We start from the raw sequence: 22,350 nt of genomic DNA, 5'->3' as shown, positions 1-22,350 counted from the left end.
TCCCAATGGCATACCCACACCTGATTTTCTGCCCATGCCCTGGACTGTCCCAGGGCAAGCATGATTTGGAAAGCAATTTAGGGACTAAAAAGCCATCATTGCCCACCCCTCCCCTGCTTTTAAATTTTTTTTATTGTGATAAAATGTAGGTAACATAAAATTTACCATCTTTTTTAAAATAATTTTTTAAATGTTTTATTGTATTTGAGAGAGAGACAGACAGAGAGTGAGTTGGGGGGGGGCAGAGAGAGAGGGGGGCAGACAGAGGATCCAAAGCAGGCTCCGCACTGACAGCAGTGAGCTCGATGTGGGGCTTGAAGTCACAAACCACAAGATCATGACCTGAGCCGAGGTTAGATGCTGAACCGACTGAGTCACTCAGGCGCCCCTAAAATTTTCCATCTTAACCATTTTGAAGTTTACAATCCAGTGGCATTAAGTATGTTCCCATCTTTGTGCTGCCATCACCATTCTCTATCTCCAGACCTTTTTTGTTTGCACACACGGACACTTTGTAACCATTAAATAACTTCCATTTTCCCCCGCACCCCCTCCTCCCCCAGTCCCTGGCATCCACCATTCAACTTTCCATCTCTATGAATTTGACCTTCATTGCCCTTTAAGTCACTCCCCATGGGCAGCTGAAAAGCTTCAACTGCGGGAACGGGTTCACTCGGTCCTTCTCATCCTTTTCACTATAAAAGGATTAATTGCAAGGATATTTTTTGAATGCTCAGGTGTTGGGGAGACACAAAAGAAATATGAGAGACAAAGTGATAATTCCTGAGCTGTATATTAAGAGAAAATAGGAGTTATTCACCAGTGCAGGGGAAGAGCTTGAAGGAATAGTCTGTGAGGGACTGCAGGCGTCAGTCCATGTGGCCAGTGAAGGGAACCATGGATGGTTGACATGATAGGAGCAAAGTGTGTAGACAGAGGAACAAAGACACGCATAGGGCTTTCTTAGGTGCTTGGCGTTTATTATAAGGATAGGTGGGTGATTAAAGATGAGGAAATCATCTCAGGAAGTCTCAGAGAAAACTGGAAAGCTATTCAGATACAGCACAGATCTGACAATCATTATTATTATCATTCTTGTCCCATAAAAAAGCAGTCTTCCGTGGCAACCTACATTGTGTTGGTGATTCAGCTGTTTCTGCGTCTGCCAGTTAACCCACATCCTTTAGCTGGTGCTCTCTCTGTCCGTGTCACATTCAACTTCCACAAGAATGTGGCCAGTGCCCATTAACAGAAGGTACCTCCATTCCTGTTTGGACAGCTTTCTTGTACGAGCTGACAGTTGGGTCAAGGGGCTCCAACCATGAAGGCTGGAGGCTTCCCAGGAGAAACAGTGGCAAGTTCCTTCTTACTTGTACTATGTGGAGGGACAATGGGAGATGTGAGCTGAGAGGCTGGGAGGGACCAGATCATGGCCAGCCTCCTCTGTGGCTTTCAGAGGCATACATTTATTGTTAGCTACTGACAGTTACTGGCTACTGTGTATCAGGGGAACCATGTGATCCTTCCCCTTAAAAAATCATATTGATAACAGTGTGCAAACTGAACAGAGAGGAATGTGATTCTTCGTTGGTCAGGAAAGCTTCTGCAGTCACCCCTGAAAGCCAGGAGACTGAGGTCACCAAAGATAATTAAAAAGAAAAAATGCCAGAGCCTATGCCTCACAGGACTTCCACATGTAAGAGGCAAAAGAAAAGTGATAGGGACCCAAGCCTTCCTTATTACAACTACATTTTACACACTGAGATGGCCAAGTCATAGTAGTAAGACCACATGCTACTTTAGAGCTTTATGTGTAGTTACTCTTCAGGCAAGTCAGTGAAGACCAATAATGACTATTGATACTGTGTTAAAAGTTACTATTACATCTTTTAAGAAACATACGGGGGTGGTAATTAAATTGATTAATAACATAAAGGTTTGTCCATTTTATTCAATTTAATAAATGAATTGGCTATTACAACGTTAGAGGGAAAGAACAGTTATCGTGGTCCTTTGCCAGTGGCAGTGGAACCCCATCTGTTTGGTCATATTTAAGACTCATGAAGAGACCTGCAGAATGGCAAGTATTCTATTAAGTGCACTACCTGTCAACTGTTCTGAAGCCTACAGGTCACCGTTTTCATGTGTGTATACAGAATATCACCCTTTACATGTTTTTTTCAAGAAATCCCATATCAAACATGTAATGTCTTCAGTAGCCATTACTGAAGATTTGTGGGGCCAACTGGGGGTCATACCATATAACATGTAACAGTCCTCTCTCTCTGTCTCTCTTGTGTCTCTCTCTGTCTCTATCTCTCTTACACACACACACACACACACACACACACACTTCATACTAACACTTCTGCCCTTTCTAATCCCTCTTATGTTGCTTGATTTTTTTTCTTCTTTGCACTTAGCTCCTCTCTGGCTTCTTTGCCCTAAATTCTGCCAACACCCTGACCCTATCCTTGAACTCCATTTTCAAATTTTAAAGCCTTCTGTTATCAAGAAGAATTGAGTTACCATTTGTTGTTTCCTAAGCATGCCCTTTGAAAGATGCCCATGGTCTCACCCCAAGGGATTTGCCAGTGAACTTCCTTAGCAATCAAAGGCATGTCTATTTCTTTGAACCATCTCCAATAAGATTTTCTTAACCATTTTTATTAAGCCAGCAGCATACAGGCATTGCAGAAAAAAGGAGGGATAGGAAGAGAAGGCAAGAAAGAGAAAGAAAGAAGTGGGGGAGGGAATGAATACAGGGAGCCAAAAGAGGAAGTACAAATCTCTGATAATTCTATCTTCCAAGGGGAAGCCATCACCTTCTTTTGCATATATTCTGAACATTTTCTTCATTATCATGAAATTCAGAAAATATTTTTTCCATTTTGTTCTAAACCAGCCCCATTCAAGGGGAAGTTGTTTGGGGCCCTGTCTCAATCATTGCCTTCCCACTTGGCTTGCAGAGGCTGCCTATACTCTCCTGTTATACGATGAGCTGTTGGAATGGTCTGACAGGCCCCTTCGAGAGTTCCTGACCTACCCCATGCAAACAGAATGGCAGCGCAAGGAACACCTGCATCTTGCCATCATCCAGAACTTTGACCGAGGCAAAGTAAGTAGCCCTACCCACCTGTGGCCTCACCCAACGTGGTTGTGTTGCTGTCATGTTGCCTTTCATTTCTAGTTTTCTGATGCCCACGTCCTCAAGCCAGGCACCCTCAAATTTTAATATGCATTGAAAACACCCAAGAGTTTGTTAACATGCAGTTTGTTAAGATTTCCAGGTCCCACCTCTAGACATTCTGATTAGGTATGTCTGGCCTGGGGCAGGGGATTTTGTAACTTTGACAAGGACTCAAGGAGATTCCAATGTGTACGAATTTGGGGCCATGCCTTGAGAAACACTGATCTGGAGGTATTTTATTCTCTAAAAAAACATGTTACCACCCCTCACCTGCCTTCCCAAATTGGTATGTGTTCTGCCCCATCCCACTTGTTTTGTTTAAAGAATTTTACGGCCTCCCATTGTATACTTAGAGATGCCATGGTGTCCTGAAAAACCTCACTGACCTAATGATGTCCTTTAGCACATCACCTCACTCCACCCCGTCTCCCTCTTCAAGGGCTTGCAGTACCCTTTAAAAAACACTTATGAATCTGACCACAGTTGTTTATTGACTTGAACATTTGGATGCTTTGGTGATATGTGTCTTAGATTTAAATCTATCTTCCAAATTGCCAAGGTTAAACAGAAGACTAAAACACGGCTGTCATTCTTGTACAAAATATAATTGCATAATTTCATGCAAGGGAATTGCCTATCTTCCTGTGTCTTCTCTTTCCTATCTTCCTTTATTATTTATCTAAATATACTGACATATCATTTGTTACATTAATAGCAAGGAAATGCCTTTGTATCCTCCTTCAGTGGAGTTTCCATCTGTAGGATAAGCTGTTATAAAATCTCTGTCCGCTTATCTTGGCCCTTCCAAGGGGTTTGTGCTAGATGTGACATTACAGACTGTGGCCCCTGGGTCAGATGGCTCACTGCCTATTTCTGTACCATCCACATTCTAAGAATTGCTTTTACATTTTTAAGTGTTTGAAAAGTACCATAAGAAAAAGAATATCTGACAGGTGAAAATTACATGAAATTCACATTTCAGTGTCCATAGATGATTGCTTTATTAGAACACAGACAGGCTTATTCATTGTGGCTGCTTTCGTGCTTTAACAGTGGAGTTGAGTAGTTGTGACAAAGACTGTGTGGCCCACAAAGCCTGAATTATTTACTGTCTGGCCTTTTGCAGAAAGTTTGCTGACACTTGGGCTAGACGAAAGAATTTTTGCTTTTCTGCTGGAAATTAACCAGCTGGGTTAGATCCTCACAATTTACAAGTGCAATTGAGCCAAGCAAGGAATCCAGCTTGCCAGCTGTGGATAATTGGGCCTTAGGGGTCAGTAGTAATTCCCTCCTTAGCACGGAGGGCCTATTTATTCATCTACTTGGCCATTGTGGAACTGTAGTTATTTCAAGATGATGACTCTGAAATGACACCAGAAAATGATTCTGCACCATATGTTAATGCCTGTTCTGGTGGATCATATTTTCTTACTTCCTAAAGAGTTTTAATAATTTGCATGTTAATTGCATGCTGTTTTCAAGCTTAAAGTTGCAGTGATACTATTAAAGGTAAGTTATAAAGATTAAGAAGTAAGGCTGGATGATCTGAAAGCAGTTACACCTTGACCTCTGGGTGGAAATAAGTAAATGTTGTGGGATCACAAGCATTTATATCATGTATTTGTCCACAGTGTTGGGAGAATGGCATCATCTTGTGCCGGAAGATTGCAGAGCAGTACGAGAGTTACTATGACTACAGAAACCTGAGCAAGATGAGGGTAAGGTGCCCGGATGCATCCTAACCAGGCTATGGCATCCTTTTTTGATTAGCTTTCCAGTATCCTTCTATGAAATTAACTTTGTGATCATCTCGACATGTCTTGCAGAAAGCTTTTTTAAGTCTTTCCTCTGAAACATACTCAGCTATTTATACAGAGAAATAGCAGATGCTTTTGATTAGTGCACAAAAGTGAGCCCTTGATCCATGCACAAACATCAGGTCTGAAATATGCAATCAAATCTATGATTAATTCTTTTAGTTTACTGACGAAAATCTCCACACTGTTCAAGAGCTTCTCACTTGTACACAGATCTCTGTAACAATATACTATTGTTAGTCCCATAATCTGCACAGCAAAACAGTAGAAATGGCTAGCTGACCCATTTGTACATATTTGAGGGCTAAATTGTATAGGTGTCCACTCTAGCCTCAGCAATATGTTTTATTTGCTACACCTAAACCAAGGTCTTAGTACCCAAGAGCCCAAGGAGTTCAATATTCTGTGTCCCTGAACGAAATGTTTTGTCCCTTCTGTTCTTTTCCGATTCACACAGGTCCCTCTTGCACTGTTAAATCCTTATTCTTCAGAGTCATGAGTGTTTTGTGTCATCTTGTAACACCTCAGCTCTTCAGGGTTTCTAAAATGGGAAGCAGATTATGATGTTCCCTTTTAATTCTGAGGTAGCAGTTGAAGAGATGATATTGTAAACCTTTAACAGCCTGCAAAATCCCATACCCCACAAGTAACTCACTCAACCTGCAGAAACCGGCCCTGTACTACTGGTGTAGTATTTCATGTCGGTAGTTCATCACTATTTCTCCTAACATGAAGACCAAAGAGAAAAAACCTTGTTTTAACTTCAGTCCATCATGCTGGCTGGCTCTGGCAGGCACTGCAGTTTGATAGAAAAACGTCGCTGTGCTTCTCTTGGCATACTGTCCCTGTAACAGAAGTGAGGTTACAATGTTTACCCAGGAGAGCCCTTGGGTATCATAGTCACTAAGATTTTTATAAACCCAAAGCATTACACTTCATGCCAACTGCTCTTTGGGGTGCTGTTACTGGGGGGCAGAGGGAGGGGGGAAGTTTTCAAGTGCAATATTAGTCTTTCTCTATAAACCCTGGGGATGATATCATGGAAGGAAAACTATAAGCTTTATGTGCTTCATAGTTCCAACATTGTCAGAGACACACTTAAGAGCTTTCAGCCCAGATAGCACTTTGCACTATGGGTCTCCTTTGGTTTGGTTTATCCCTGTCCAACCTGTGCAAGGTTGCACCTTCCAAATGTCCTGAATTACTGTGACCAAGGAGAACCAGATCCACAGGTGAGTACATCCAGCGTGAGAGTTCTCCAGGAAGGTTTGGCCTCTAGTAGTTCATTTTTTTTTTTTAATTCATGTCACTTGTTATTTAATTGTGAAGATAATATTTTCTTGATGGACCTTGTGCTTAGAAATTATTTTCTCTCATGAGAACATGTAATAATATTTGATTCTTAAAAGCAGGGTCAGAAAGCTATAGCCTATGGGCCTTGCACAACTGAGGAGTTGTGATAGACCATATGGCCTGCAAAGCCTAGAATATTTATTCTCTGTCCATTTACAGCATAAGTTTGCTGATCCCTGCCTTAAAGCATAAAAAGGGAGTGAAATCTTCTTTTCTGCAAACGATAGAGAAGTTCTCCTTTATATAGAAGAAACACCCTCTTTTATAAACAAGTAGAGCTGAAAGACGAGATAAAATTATTAGAACCTCTCCTTTGCTTTGCTAGATGATGGAAGCCTCTTTGTATGACAAAATCATGGACCAGCAACGCCTTGAACCAGAGTTCTTCAGAGTTGGATTTTATGGGAAAAAATTTCCATTTTTCTTAAGAGTAAGTTAATACACTAATTTGCTTTTATACTTCCAATATAGATACCCCAGTCAAGAAAATCAAGATGTTAATGACATTTTGTCCTTTTAGGACCATAATATCAAGAGATTCTTGTTTAACTTTTTAGTTTGTAGACAGTGTACTAAATCTAGACTACCTTGTTTTGAATAACTCACCAAATTATCAAACATTTCTTTGATTTTTCATCCTAAATTTCTAAGGTGACTATATTTTATGAGTAGTCTTTGCTAATTATAGTTGTTCCCCTGTGTGATTGACATTTACTGCTCTGTTTAGTCTGTGATTTCCACGTAGCTTGCACTAGAGAAAAATGGCGGGGCACTGCAGATGACCATAAACCCTGCAGTCCTATGTCCTCTAGAAACTCCCTCCAGAATCATGGGAAGAGCCCAGTTACCGCTTTTGTGAAAAGGGTAAATGTCACTCAACCAAGAGATCCCATTTATTGCTAGGATAAACTCTTTCCATCAAGGAAAATCTTCCAGATATTCCAAGGTACCTAGTGGATCATAAAATATTTGACTCTATTCTTACCATGGTTCACATTGTGCCAAGTTGTATCTTACGTGCTTGAAGACTTATTTAATACTTGAGTGCATAACATATACTCACTTACATAAAAACATTGGTTGGGAGAGGAAAGGTTCCTCCCCCAGGCAACTGAGAAGTATCTGGAATAATTTGTAGATTGAGTGAATTCATTACAAACTTTAAATCCTCGCATACAAATACTTTGGTATTTGTGTTGCCCTGAATCTTGCTTTAACTACCAGCACATATGAATGAACATAGGATAGGGGTACTTGAAGGATAATGGAGAGGAGAAAGATTGGATTTCATTGTTTGCTTAATAATCATTAACTTATCTGCCTTTTATAATCAAAGTTTTATATGTATTTATTTATTCATTTACTTATATATAAAGTTTATATATATACATAGACACCAAATAGAGATATAGGTATAGATTCCAAAATATCCAAGCACCATAGGCAAAAATTCATTTTAGTATTACATGGAACAAACACGGAAAGGACAGGTTGATTGAAATGACCGATTATTTTGGTGCCACGCAGACGCAAGTAAAATCTCCTTGTCGGGTTCAAAAGGAACCAACGTGATGGTGTACGTGGTCCAAAGGCTGACTCTGCAGATGGACCTATGGGCAGAGGAAAGCTTGATTCTGGGTCAAAAACAGAGACAGGTTTAGAATACTTCCTGACTTTGAAAGACTGTTTTAAAGGTGGACATACTAAGCACAGGACTGTGATCAGCACCCCGCTGCCAAGTGCAGGTAGCCCGCATCCAGGTAGTGAGCGGAAGTGTGGACATTCTAGAATTGTGAGCAGTGCAGGGGCTGGAGACCCCACAGGAGGGTCCAGACATGACTCTGGTGCCACAGACCCCCTTCTTCTCTCAGCTCAAAATCAAGTGAAGTAAAAGATTACATTTTCTTCCACATCCTACTCAGGGCTAATCAATCCATTACATACAGTGGGTACAGAGTTTACAGATCATAATATTTTAGATGGCCTTCAAAAGTGTTTTCATTTCTTTTAAAGATCAGAAGGGAAAAATGAACTGTTTTCATGGAAGAAAATGTTATATATTAAATTGTATATTATACATTAGATTATTAGGTATATATTTGTCCTCATACCAAATCAGTCTCTCAGTATGATTTTTGATACTGTTTTATAGAGAAAGAGGCCCACAAAAGTCATATTGTGGCCCTGATCAAATTCTGTGTGCAGGTAACAAGTACACTCAATGTGTATCTAGTAAATAAAACTGTGATAAATAAAAGTGTAAAGTTTAAAAAAAAACAGAAGTAGTTTAGGAGCCACGATTTTAAATTTTTTTTTTCAACGTTTTTTTATTTATTTTTGGGACAGAGAGAGACACAGCATGAACGGGGGAGGGGCAGAGAGAGAGGGAGACACAGAATCGGAAACAGGCTCCAGGCTCCGAGCCATAAGCCCGGAGCCTGACGCGGGGCTCGAACTCACGGACCGCGAGATCGTGACCTGGCTGAAGTCGGACGTTTAACCGACTGCGCCACCCAGGCGCCCCTGGAGCCACGATTTTAAAAGGACTTTAGCAAATTAGAATACTGAATTGGCTAATAGAATAAATTTTATTAGGAAGTTAATTAGAATAAATCAACCTATGTTATTAGTCTTTTCAAAACAGCTTTTCTTGGAGCACCTGGGTGGCTCAGTCACTTGAGTGTCCAACTTCAGCGCAGGTCATGATCTCACAGGTTGTGAGTTCAAGCCCCACATCGGGCTCTGTGCTGACAGCTCAGAGCCAGGAGCCTGCTTTGGATTCTGTGTCTCCCTCTCTCTCTACCACTTGCCCACTTGTACTCTTGTGTCTGTCTCTCAAAAATAAATAAGGACTTAAAAAAAAATTTTTTTTTAAAAACAAAACAAAAAAACAGGTTTTCTAGGTATAGATGATATTTTCTTCAAAATGAAAGAGAAGGGTTACCCTCTATTGGTTTCTAAAAGGCACCACACCCTTCAGAATCATGGGGCTGGACCTCTTTTTAAGAAATCAGATTCCAGTCTGTCCTTCAATTTAAAAACATGCAAATTTCAACATTAAAAATTTCCTCTTCATGGGGGTGCCTGGGTGGCTCAGTTGGTTAAGCATCCAACTTTGGCTCATGTCATGATCTCGTGGTTCATGAGTTTGAGCCCTGTGTCGGGCTCTGTGGTGACAGCACGGAGCCTGGAGCCTACTTTGGATTCTGTGTCTCCCTGTCTCTCTACCCCTCTCTCACTCATGGTCTGTCTGTCTGTCTGTCTGTCTCTCTCTCTCTCCCTCTCAAAAATAAATAAACATTAAAAAAATTTTTTTACATAAATAAAAATTTCCTCTTTGTGATCATTTTCAAGATAATTTTTCAAGTTGAAATAAGTTAATACATTTATATAAGTGTACGATTTAAGTAGTTTTTACCCTCTTGGAAAATGGGTTCTTTATTGACAATTTCTTTATGCACAGAATATCTCTGCATAGTGATTTGGAAAGAATAACTGAGATCAAGGATGAGAGAGACATTTGCTTTTCATTGTATGTCCTGTACTGTTTGGGATTTTTTTTCCTTTTTTTTTTAACCATTGGTGTGTATTTCCTTTTCAAAAGAAAAAGACAATGAAAAAAAAATTTTTTTTTAAGTATTAACAAAGGTAACCTAGCAATGCGACTCCTGGGTATATACTCAAGAGAAAATATATGTCTACACAAAGACCTATACACAAATGTTCATAGCAGCATTATTCATTATTGCATAAAAGTGGAAGCAGCCCAAACGTCCGTTAGCCTATAGATAGAAAAACATACGGTATATTCATACAATGGAATATTGAGCAGTAAGAAGGGAATAAAATACTGTTACATGATACAAAGTGGTTCAGCCACTTTGTAGCATATATTAAGTAGAAGAAGCCAGTCACAAAACACTACATGTTGTATGATTCCATTTATATGAAATGTCCAGAATAGGCAAATCCACAGAAACAGAAAGCAGATGAGTGGTTGCCAGGGGCTGGGGTGGGGGATAGGGGTGCAGGGGCAGAGGAAACAAGGAGTGACTGCTAATGGATATGAGTTTCTCTACAAGGTAATGAAAATGTTCTCAAATTCAACAGTGGTGATAGTTGCTCTGTGCATATACTAAAAACCTTCAAAAGGGTGTATTTTATGGTATGTGAACTATATCTCAAAGCTGTGATGAAAAAAGTATTGATCGGAGAAATGTTTAATTCTTTTTTATTTCCTGACAACTCCAATATCAGATGCCAAGTTTATTTTTATTTCAGAATGACTTTTTAACACCATTAAATGATTATATGCTTAGAATAACCCCTGATTTTACAACCTGCTCTAAGATTTAAGCATTGCTTTAAAAATGTTGCAGTTATTAGAACAGTCAGATACTTACTTTGGGACTTCTGTAATAAGCAGGAATATTTATCATATGTATAGTCTTATTTTATCAAGCAAATTTATTATCTTTTGAATAGAATGTTAAAAAAATAGTATCAGAAAGTATACTTTGTTTTATCTAGAAAGTTTTAAATATGGGATTGTTAGTGCGGGGGGGGGGGGAGGGGGGGTCCTGATTTCTAGGTAGTCTGTCTTAGCCTGTATTACCAAAGGATTGTGATTTATTTGGAGGTTTGTGAAGAATTGTGGCAGGTTTTCAGAGCCCATTCCCTGCTCTTTTTTTCTGCTTGCCTCCACCTGCCTTTTCTCAGCTGCAACCCTGAGGCCCCTGCCCCCTGCCCCCTGGTTTCTGACTTCTTCCAGGTGACTCAGAGTTCTTCCTTAGGGCATTTGTGTAATTATAAGAATCTCTGAGAACCTTGGGCCTTAGCTCCCCAAGACCATGAACCATGCCCTCTTTCTCTTAAAGATCTTTAGGGCATGTCACCTACAACCTTTCGTGGTCCCCATAGCTGCCAGGAGTTTTTTCTGGATGTGTCAGCCATGTTCAGTGGAGACAGAGCTCAGGCCTTGGTCTCACACCTGAGTTTGAATCTAATACACATCGCCAAAGTACATAAAGATCTTGATCCGTGGTTCCCAATTATAAAATGGGGCAGGATGTGGGAATGACCCCCTCACGTTTGTTGGGGTTAAATAAGATATATGCAGAGTACCTAGTCAGTGACTGTTTTCAACAGTTGTAACTTCATTATTACTCACCTGTCAGGAAGAGTTCCTCATATCTAACCTGACTTCAAAGGTGCTTTCCAGAAACCTGCCCATCTTTCCAGCTCTTTAGACTACCTCAAGGATAACCTTCACCATTTTTTGCCTGAATGAGAGACAGTCCCAGCCCACAGAGTGCATCTATATCTTGTAAAAGAAAACAAACAAAAAACAAAACAAAACAAAATAACGTCCAACATTTAGCAAGGCCCTAAAAATCCTAAGTCTTATCTTGGGCCAGTTAACAAGACTCTCGGCTACAGGAAGCCAAGCCCAGTTTGTTACGGCAGGGAAGTTTCCCATTCCGGCCCTGCTGAGAGCAGGAATACAGACGGTGATAGTCTTCCTTTTTTCCATGTAGGAATCCAGTGTTGAGGATCCGGTGTTGATCTCTGTGGCCTTTATAAAAAAAATGCATTAACGCGCATTTTTGGAGATTGCATTTACTTTCTTTTCCTCCAAATTGAGAATTCACCCACCAAACTCTGATATCCAGCTTATCAAAAAAAAAAAAAAAAAAATCTTTAACACATGTGCTCATTAGCATTCAGAGAGAACATGATTGCTTTGTTTTATACTTCGGTGCTCTGAGAATCAGATGCCTCTTTGCACCTCATGCACACAAGCTTGGCACATACTACTGAGTCTTATCAAAAGCAGTAGAAAGTGAAGCTCATGATCCTTGCCCTGCATTTTTCATATCTGGGCAAATTTTTCAGACTGTGTCAGTGTTTTGGATTTGTTGTTGTTGTGACAGTCTATTGATGTGAGGCGTATGCTCCCTTACTGCCAGTGCCCTATTTTTTGGCTTCTCTCTGTAATTAATGCACTCGACTATATGGCTCTAATTTCTTTTTTTTTTATTTCTCCTGCAGAATAAGGAGTTTGTGTGTCGAGGGCATGACTACGAAAGGCTGGAGGCCTTCCAACAGAGAATGCTGAATGAGTTCCCCCACGCCATCGCTATGCAGCACGCCAATCAGCCTGATGAGACCATCTTCCAGGCGGAAGCTCAGTGTATCCACACCTAGGAGGGGCTGCAGTGAGTGCAGTTAGAGCCGCTGGCCGTTAGCCGCAGCGCATTTTCGTGCAAGGCTGTTCAGCCTCTGGCCCCCTCTGCCATAGCCATGTTCTCACTCTCTCTCCTTCTCATCACCTTGATGTCAGCTTAGCTCCTTCTGAGCAGAATGTTCTGGTTATTATCACAATGTCAGTTGAAAGGAAATCCCTTAAGGATTCTGGTAAAGAATTTTTTCCTTTCAATTAAAACTTTTCTGTGTCTCAAACCTGCTTTTAAAGCTCCTTTTAGTGATCTCCCTTAGAATAATTTTCCTCCAACATATCCTGTGGAAACTGCTTCAGTTCGAGGAAATGATAGTGTTATATTTACTGGCACATATCATTCACCCCCTTTTCCTGTGATACTTTTATTCTGGAAGGAAGGAAACAAGGTACCTTAGTGTCTTTGGGGGAACTCTTAGCCATGGCATCCTGGACAGCCTTTAGTGATGGCTGTGTAATTGAAACTCCCATTGTCTAAATATAAGCAATCCAAATGAAATTACACAGGCATTAGAGACAAAGGGAATTCACCCCAGCACTCCTGTGTGATGGCTTCTGTCTTCCTGAAACTTATGTTCATAAAGAAGACAAGAAACTCCCACTGATAATTATGGATACCATTTCAAAGTAGAAAATAAAATGCAATAGAAGCAAGAAATTCCATAAGGGAAAAGATTTTGCTGTCCTTCTTAGGATGAAAAGAGAAGAAGGTGTAAAACATACAAGTAAATATGATACCCCTCTAATGTAATTTTTTAAATATCAACTACACCAACAACACTCTGCTTATCAGTAGAAGATTTGGGAGAGTGATAGCTTAAGTGTGGGAAGGCTGGAGACACAGAGCATCACACAGGTAAATAAAAATCACTGTCACAACGGGTTCCTGTCTTTGGTCATGGTTGCATGGGTATTTATACATTATTATACAAACAAATTAAGAGGGGACATGCATAGACTAAGGATAAGAGTGTCTCTTAAACAAGGATTACAGTTAATGTAATTCTAAGTACCTAAGATCCAACCCAAAGCCCCCCACCCCCACAAAAAAAAAAAAAAAAAAAAAAAAAAGGAGGAAAGAAAACAGACAAATCAGTGATAAATAAATTCACAAGTTATAGACATTTTAAACAGATACTTTGTCAGAATCACCTACCTAAAACTAGTTCAAGGCCTGCAGTTTGAGAAATGATTTGTTGTCAACTGAGTTCTTGGCACCTTCCTAGCAATTTTTAAAATGATTTCGAACCAATGGAAACACCAGATTGTTACCCATCCTCTTCTCTCTGCCACAGCTCAGCTCAAGCCAGATTTCCACCGAGTTTGCCAAGTTGGGTTTCCTCCTTGACTTTTTAATCCTAGATTTACAGATATATGCTGTTACTCCCATTCCGGAGAGCCAGGAGGTCCTGCAGAGAGAGGGTGTTCCGGACAACATCAAAAGTTTCTATAAAGTGAATCATATCTGGAAATTCCGCTATGACAGACCATTTCACAAGGGCACCAAAGATAAAGAGAATGAATTCAAGGTATCGTGCAGTTCTATTACATGTGGTTTCCTGTGAGAATCTTGGGACAAGCCACTCGATAAATATTTACTCAGAATAGAGTCAGGTGATAGAACCAGAAGGGAGGAGAAATCATTTAGTCTTGTTGATCTCAAATTCTTCTGTGTATCAGATTGAGTCAGAAATCAGAGTCAGGAATCCTGACTCAGTAGGTCTGAGAGGAAGCCCTGGAAGCAGCTTTTTTTGTGACCGTGCCGATAGTCCTCAGACCAGCCTCGGAGATGTCATGATGGAGCTCAGCCCTCTCATTCATTCATATGGAACCAACTGTGGGGACCTCAGAATATTTGTTCTGAGATACCACAGACCACAGTGAGTGAAGAATGCTTAATCAATAGGGGAAAAGAAGATTCGGAGACTGGGAGCAGCAGGAAATTTCTGTGTGATCTTCTGCTTTTTCTTGTTAGAATGATGTGTCATTAGGACTTGTGAGAAGACACAGGATAAAAGCAAACCATAGACTCCTTGCATGTGCCAGTCCGTCGTGAGTAGTTGCAATATGCCTTACCGTCCAGAGCTCCCTCTGGCTGTCTCTCAGCTCCACAGGGGGAAAGGGGCAGGATGGTCCCACAGACACATTATAGTCTCCTCTTTCCTTGACACTGACAAGGCAAGACCAGATAGATCTCTGTTAGTCACTATTTCCCCCCATACAAAGAATGCAAAACAAACCTATTACTGTGGGTTATTTGGCTTGGCTCCTTTCATCACAGAGTGTCTCTTTAAGCTGGGAAACATTCTCCTGATACTGTTAGCAATGACTGTCTGATGTTAATTCCCCTTGTGGCCTCTGCCTAAGTGCCAGTTCTCAGTGTGCCCAGCAGTAGCTCCAGGAATTAGGCATGGCCATTCTGCAGTGTTATGATGGCCCTCAACACAGCCGTCCTCTGTGCAAAGAGGTCTGATGGCTTAAATATCAAGGCAAAGAAACTATGGGAAGACAGAACTGGGAGGTTCCTGAAAAGATCCATGAGCATTTTCTAGTCCTTTTGGATACTTCAATTTTTGTTAGCATCTCCCCAAACCAATTAGTGATCGTTGGTTTATGCTATGGTTTTCACTGCAGTTGTTTACACTGAACAAGTCAGAGATCCCCTGGAGGCAGGCAGCTGACTTGCTCAGAGTCACGTTCTCATTACCCATACACCCTACACCTTCTGGTATCTTCTCCTTTGCATTTTCTGCTGCACCACCTTTCCTCATGGCTATCACTTTAAGTATTTATCCATGGTATAGCAGTCCTCCTAGAAAATGATGATAAATCTGGCTCCTGCTTCCTGTGCCGACAGCCCTTGGCATCTGGCTCCAAACTGCCCCTCCGGAAGCCTCATCTGCGCCACAGCCCGCCCACTCACCCTCCTCTCAGCTCCTGCAACATTGAACTTCTCTTCTTCATCTCCTGCCATGCCCTTTTCGCAAGCAATCGGGGCCTCAGCGCAGGCTGCTTCCTGCTGCCTGCAGCGCTCCCCCCCCCCCCTTCCTCCGCCTGGCAAACTCCTACTCACTCTTCAGCATTCCACTCACGTGTCACCTCCTCTGAAAAGTGCTGTCCTCCTCCCACAGAATGAGGTGCCTGCCTCCTTCCTTCTGCTTCCCCCAGCACTTCCAGCATGCCTTTCTCTTTGCCCCGAGCCCTTCCATACCTGCTTACCTCCTTGTCACCACCAGAAGGCTTCCAGCCACTGTCACAGGGACTCTGCCCAGTCGGTTTCAGTAGATCTTGGCTGACACAAAGAAATCCTCCTGTTTTTGTTGTTGTTGAATATGTGGCATTCTTTCAGGGATTTTGTAAAGTGTATCATTCTCTTGAGAATATACTTTGTTTAAATAAGAAAAATGAGGCATGGGTACAGAAACATAGTTGACGAAGGTGAAATCTGTCATCCAACAGCTGCTCTTATCAAGGCGGCCATGCCTTCCTGTGTCATGGGGATGCTCTTCCTGACCAGGGGAAGCCTCCGCTCTTTAAATACAGATCCTCTTGGGTGGTGGCAGTTCAAACGTGCATGAGGAAGTGTGGCACGGTGAGGAAGTCAGAAGGTCTAGTAGGTGGGGTCTGTGCTGGCTCTACAGGTGACTAGAATATACCTCTGAGCAGGTCACGTTGCCTCCTTGATGCTTAGCGTCTTCATCTTTAAAATAGAAAGATGGAGCTCCATGATTCCTCCTGGGCCTTTCCTCCTTTGGGATGTTGTTATTCGGATCCTGTGTTGACTAGCTGATACTATTACCCCTTCCAGATAGAAATGACAAGCCCCAAGACCTGAAGGAGTGAAGAGAGTTTAAATTGGAATTTGAAAGAAATTGCAAAGGAAATAATGGGATGGCCTGTTACTCTATTTTAAGCTTGTTGTCTGAAGTAGATCATTTATTGCACACAGGAAAAAGTGTCAGACAACATAGAATGGAATTATTAACCTAGCTTCAGCTATACCTTACGTGGTAACTTCTTGAGTGTGAAGGGATTGCCCACGTGCTAGAATGAATACTAAGGAAAAGCTTCCAGAAATCAGCAAACCTGACCAAATTGATGGCAAACATTAGCCATAGCTCAGTAACTAGAAAGAAGGGACACTTGGGGATTTAATTTGTTTTGTATTCCGTAGAGTCTCTGGGTGGAGAGAACATCATTATACTTGGTGCAGAGTTTACCTGGAATTTCCCGCTGGTTTGAAGTGGAAAAGCGTGAAGTGGTAAGGATCAGAGCTTATTCTCAAGTACTTTCCCACCACAGTTGCTCACTGGGAGTCCCGCCATATGTCAGGTGCTTCTGCTGTTGACTCCAAGTCCATGGAAGCACATGTAAGTTAGTGAGTGTTTATGGTATTGACCGCTGTGACCAAGGCTTTAGGGGAACATTACTGTTTTCCTAGTCTGGCCGGTTGGAGGGATTCTCCAAAAAATAACTACGACTGCAGCATGTAAACAACTCAGGCCCTCGAGTTAGGGGAGCTGGTATTTGAACTACTGCAGGCTAGTGGGGAGGGGTTCTCTACCTTATCTTATTTAATCACCAGACCCAAACTATGAGGTATGTATTTCTATCCCTATTGTTACAGGTCTTAACAAGAAGTTAAAAGCCTTTGCCAGAGGTCTCATGTTAAGATGTTGGAAAAGGATAGACTCAAACCCAGATATTCCTGCCTCAAAAGCCAGTTACATCCAACTCTTTTAGCTCAGTTTCCTTACAGGCAGCCTGAGGCTAGTACAGAGCCCCAGCACTGTATCTGACGCACTGGAAGTCCGTGCTGTTACCTTTGGCAGTGGAACAGAGGCTGCTGAATTGGTCTCACTGAGCAGTCCTGGATGAACACCTGCTAGAGACCCTTGGGTGTCATTATAGAACCTGGAAACTGCAGCACCCGGGTCCCCTTCAGGTTGTAAACCATGCCCCAGCTCCAGCCCCCAGTTCTGGGTGCTGACAGCAGCTACGTCCAGGGTGAAACCTCTCCCTGCTGCCTGTGCTGTTCTTCAGGCTGGCTGAGCCTTGATGGCAGCCCTGCACCCAAGCAGCGTCCCTTCTCCCTCCTTTGGGACATCTGTCCTGGCTGAGGCCAGCCCTCTGGTGGCCGGAGTCCTCTAGCTGATAGAAGACGTGGCAGTTGTGAAGACATCATTTAACCCCTTTCTTAGGTAACAGGCTCATTCCGTCAGTGGGTAAATAAAAGCAGCTTTTGCCCAAATGGTCTTCCAAGAATGCCTCGTCCTGCCTGAAATCTCACTAAGCATTGAAACCACTCAGCTTATCATGCTCATTGAAGCTAAGGATGTAGTGGCATTTTCCTTTTACAGTGCTAAAAATTTCATATGGCTTCCTAGACAAATGGAACTCAGTTTATCAGACTGCCTCAGTGCTGTTGTATTCTTGTAGGTTCTGAGTCCAGGGTCCCCACTGATGTACCTTGGTGCCTTCCATAGAAGAGGAGAGGTCGCCCAACAGTGTCAGAAAGTCTTAGCCTTATGCTTCCCGCTGAATGGCATGGGCCCAGCCCACATCGCTGTTCTTAGTCGTCTACCCTGCATTAATGATTCAGAGAGCCATTTCAGCTACTTACTACCCAGAGGGTTAAATTCTCTGAGGTCTCACCAGTGGCCCTAACCTTTGAAGTATTACCCCCTCACACACACACACACACACACACACACACACACACACACACACACTCTCTACTCATAGAAAGTACCATGCTGATAATGATTAAAGAAGCATTACTAAGCACAACCTTTCAAACATCAGCTGCTTACTTTATTAGAATATATAATCTTACATTCTGTCAAACAGAACAAATTTAATTGGGCTACTTTGTTCTCTGAACACAGCCCACTCATGACAACCTTATGTCTTTCTCTTGTTCCCATTGCCTGGTATGTCCTCACCCTCTATTAAAGTTGCTGGTTTACTACTTTACTTTAATTCATAGTGTATGAGGCCCTTGAGATCAGAGGCAGTAGGTACTAAATACATATATGCCAACCTGAACTGAAATTCCTTATGTACGTTGTCAAAATCTGAAAGATTCTGAAAAACCAAAAGGTGTTGTCATAAGTTCAGCTCCAAAACTCAATTGGTAATAAACCTAACCTGATCTGCTGTTAGGACCATTTACGATCTTTATTTCACAAAGTATGAATATTCATATGTTTTACTTCAGAAATATTAAGGCATTGGTTAAAAATAATCTTCCCGGACCCTGCTTGAGGGTTACGTAATAAACTATCTGTGCCTTATATTATGTTTCTAAAATCTGAAATTTTCTGAATTGTGAACCATCTGGTGCCAAAGGTTTCTGATGGGATTGTGGGCCTTTATTCTCTAACACATAGCCCCAGAGTTTATTATCCCATTCTTGCAAAGATAGCAAAGCCTTTGAAGTACTGTTTTCTCAGTAATTGTTTTTATTGTTTTGAGAACAAATAAAAAAATAGGTACTTTCCCCCATTAATAAGTAAGCTCATTTAAAAAATTTTAAACAAGATAAACCACAAAAGAAATTTGTGATGACTTTTTAAACTCCAACTAAAGATAATGAGAATATTTTCACATCTCACATTATATCCATCAGAAAATCACGTGGCTCTCCTTTCAAAATATATGCGGAATCCAGCCACTCTTCACCAGCCCCTACTCATAGCGCCATCTAGTGTCTGATTTCTGCAGTAGTGTCTTAAGTGGTCACATGCTTCTACCCTAACCCCTTGCAGTCACTTCTGTGTACAGCATCCGGTGTCCCTTTTAAATTTATTTTTTTTTTTTCTTTCCACGTTTTGATTTATTTTTGGGACAGAGAGAGACAGAGCATGAACGGGAGAGGGTCAGAGAGAGAGGGAGACACAGAATCGGAAACAGGCTCCAGGCTCTGAGCCATCAGCCCAGAGCCTGACGCGGGGCTCGAACTCCCGGACCGCGAGATCGTGACCTGGCTGAAGTCGGACGCTTAACCGACTGCGCCACCCAGGCGCCCCTGTCCCTTTTAAATTTAAGTTGTATCATACAAAAATAAATACATAACAAACCTGATGTACCCATCATTTTACTTAAACAGCTGTCAAAAAGGCCAATTTTGTCTCATCAGCTCCATCCTCTTTTACACTGGATTATTTTGAAGTAAATGTGACATTATATCATCTCATCTATAAATAATTCAGTATGTGTATTAACAAAAAAAACATAACCACAATAACGAAAAAACATAACCACAATATCATACGTTATCCCGTCTTAAAAAATGAACAGTAATTCCTTGACGTAAAATAACCAGCGTTTACACTTCACCAAGAGTCTGTTTCTTTTATGAGTTTTTGTTTATTTGTTGTCTTTTGTTGTTTGAATTCAGATCCACATCAGGGCCATACATCGCACTTGGCTGAAATGTCTCCTAAGGTCTCTTTTGATTTATAGGTTCTCCCTGAATTGCTCTTTTTCCCCTTGCAATTTGCAGCCTGCGAACCAGTGGGGTAATTTAACATGTTTCTTTGCCCCTATATTTTTTGTAAATTGGCAGTTAGATCTAGAGACTTGATAAGATGCTGTTGTTATTATTGGTTTTTGTTTATTATTTTTTTTTGCAAGAGTACTTCCTAGGTGGTGTTATGCTTCTGGTTGTCTCTTTTTTGTTGTTACATTGGAAGCCACTGATGATCATGGCCCCAGCCTACTGAGTGTCGCAAAATGGTAAAATACTTTATCACTCCTTTTTTGTTTATTCATTGGAACACTTCTGTAATGAGAAACATTCCCTCATCAACTATATGATTACCATGAGATATAGCAAAGGAAGGATGACACCCTACAGAAGCGACCAGAGAAGTTTTTTGTTTGGTTGGCTTTGTTTTATGTATCATTCGTAACTCGTGGATTTAAGCATACTGGGTTTTTTGTGTTTTTTTTTTTTTTAACTCATTGTAATTGTTACTCTTACTGATTTTCAAGTTGCTCCATTTTGCCCTTTGGGAACCTCTTCAAATTGACTTTTGAGTCTTTTTTACAGTATCCAAGTATTCGTTGTTACTGAGCTAACACATAGGACTGGATTGTCAAATCAGATGTGGGAATCAGCATCAAGCTTTACTAATAACTTTAAGGCAATCAAGAGGCTCATATGAAGCAGAGAGACATCTGAGACCTCAGGCCTTGGCCTCCAGGTCCTTCTTTCTCACATCAATAATAATTTGGAACAGATGGAGTCTCTAAGTGAAATTCACGGGATCCCTCATACACAGGGTACATTTAAATTATGAAATTCACATTATGAAATACTCCATTTTATACTGCAGACAGTTATGAAACTTACCTGGGACATTATGTAGGGAATCCTATATCATGGCTTATCAGTTTTATTACTGAAAGCAATCCTTAGCTGGGGACACAGATACCATCTCCTCCTTCTGGCAATTAGTCTTGGACTGTTTACTTGAAGGTTCAGTTGACAAGGGGATAAGACCAGATCACCTGCCTTCCTTTCTGTTCCCCAAGCATATTCCTCCATTAGAGACAGTGAATGAATCACAGGCCAGCTGCTTTACTGCCTTCCTCCCAGCCACCTTCCTGGCTTACTGGGATAACTAGGTTCTCCATTTCTCCAATGACTCCTGTTTCTTTTTGGTGGTAAACAGCATTTAAAGATCACAATCCAGGGACAAGAGGAAAATAATCTTTCAATGAATGTTTTTTACACATTGTTTTTCACATACTTCTTTTGACCATCTCCCTAGAATAATTTCCCTAGAAATGAATTGGTCTATCAAAGAGTCCACAATTTAACTTTTGATTCATGGGCCAACAATGGCAGTATCAACTTCTGTCTTGTCTGGTGGGGATAACTGTTCTTGAGAATACCCATTTTCCCACCATCCTCTCCAACACTGGGGGTTATGTTATTTTAATCTTTCCTAATAATAAACCAAAAATGATCATACTAGGGTTTGTTTGGTTTTTTTTTTTTTTTGGCATTTGTTGAATGCAAGTAAAGATGATATTTTTTCATATATTTATTTTGTGAATTATAGCCTTTGGTTTTCTTTAGTATTTGAGAAATAACAATAATTTATCAGGAATATATATGGAAATATTTCCCCAAGTTACTGTTTGTCTTTTGCCTGTGCTTGTTGCAATTTGTTTTTGAATTTTTTCATATTAATAGCATTTGAACTTCTAAAGATGAGCATGAATTTTTTTCCCCATTAGCCAAAACACAATATTTTTCATCTTAACCATTTTTAAGCATACAGTACAATAGTGTTAACTATGTGTGCATTATTATGCAACAGATCAGTTTTATCTTGCAAAACTAAAACTATATCCGTTGAATATTTCCCCTTTCTCCCCTCCCCAGCCCCTAGCAACCAGTGTTCCATTTTCTAAGATGTCTGACTTTTTACCTTTTAGTCCATCAGAATTCTCAGACTTTTCCTTTATGATTTAGGTTTTATGATTATAAAACAAAGGCTTATTGTCCTAGACAGTAAATACTTATTTACCAGCACTCTGTAAAGAAACACAACATTGCCAATAGCACCCTAGAAGGTTCCCATGTATTCCTTCACAGTCACAAGTCACTCACTTTCCATTACAGGTCACCACTATCCTCACTTACCTGGTATCTATTCCCTTCCTTGGTTGGTCACCTAAGTTTATGATTCTCTAAAACAAGTCAGTTTAGTTTAGCCTGGTTTTGAACTTGATGT

The 22,350-nt window shown here is 40.9% G+C and overlaps 1 protein-coding gene across 7 annotated transcripts in view; it reads left to right on the top strand.

Moving 5' to 3' along the window:
- DOCK4 (dedicator of cytokinesis 4) overlaps positions 1-22,350 on the top strand; it is a 433,703-nt gene that overhangs the window by 389,478 nt on the left and 21,875 nt on the right. For all 7 annotated transcript variants that reach the window (XM_030308249.1, XM_030308247.1, XM_030308245.1 and 4 more), the window contains 6 exons: positions 2,970-3,118; positions 4,822-4,908; positions 6,686-6,790; positions 12,412-12,553; positions 13,961-14,127; positions 16,773-16,859. In XM_030308249.1, coding sequence (XP_030164109.1) covers positions 2,970-3,118; positions 4,822-4,908; positions 6,686-6,790; positions 12,412-12,553; positions 13,961-14,127; positions 16,773-16,859 — 737 coding nt within the window. The remainder of the gene's footprint in view (positions 1-2,969; positions 3,119-4,821; positions 4,909-6,685; positions 6,791-12,411; positions 12,554-13,960; positions 14,128-16,772; positions 16,860-22,350) is intronic.

The sequence above is a fragment of the Lynx canadensis genome, chromosome A2 (assembly GCF_007474595.2).
Source record: "Lynx canadensis isolate LIC74 chromosome A2, mLynCan4.pri.v2, whole genome shotgun sequence".
In the NCBI taxonomy this organism is placed as follows: domain Eukaryota; kingdom Metazoa; phylum Chordata; class Mammalia; order Carnivora; family Felidae; genus Lynx; species Lynx canadensis.
The sequence above is the reverse complement of the archived record's forward strand: the minus strand, read 5'-3'. Positions and strand labels throughout refer to the sequence as shown.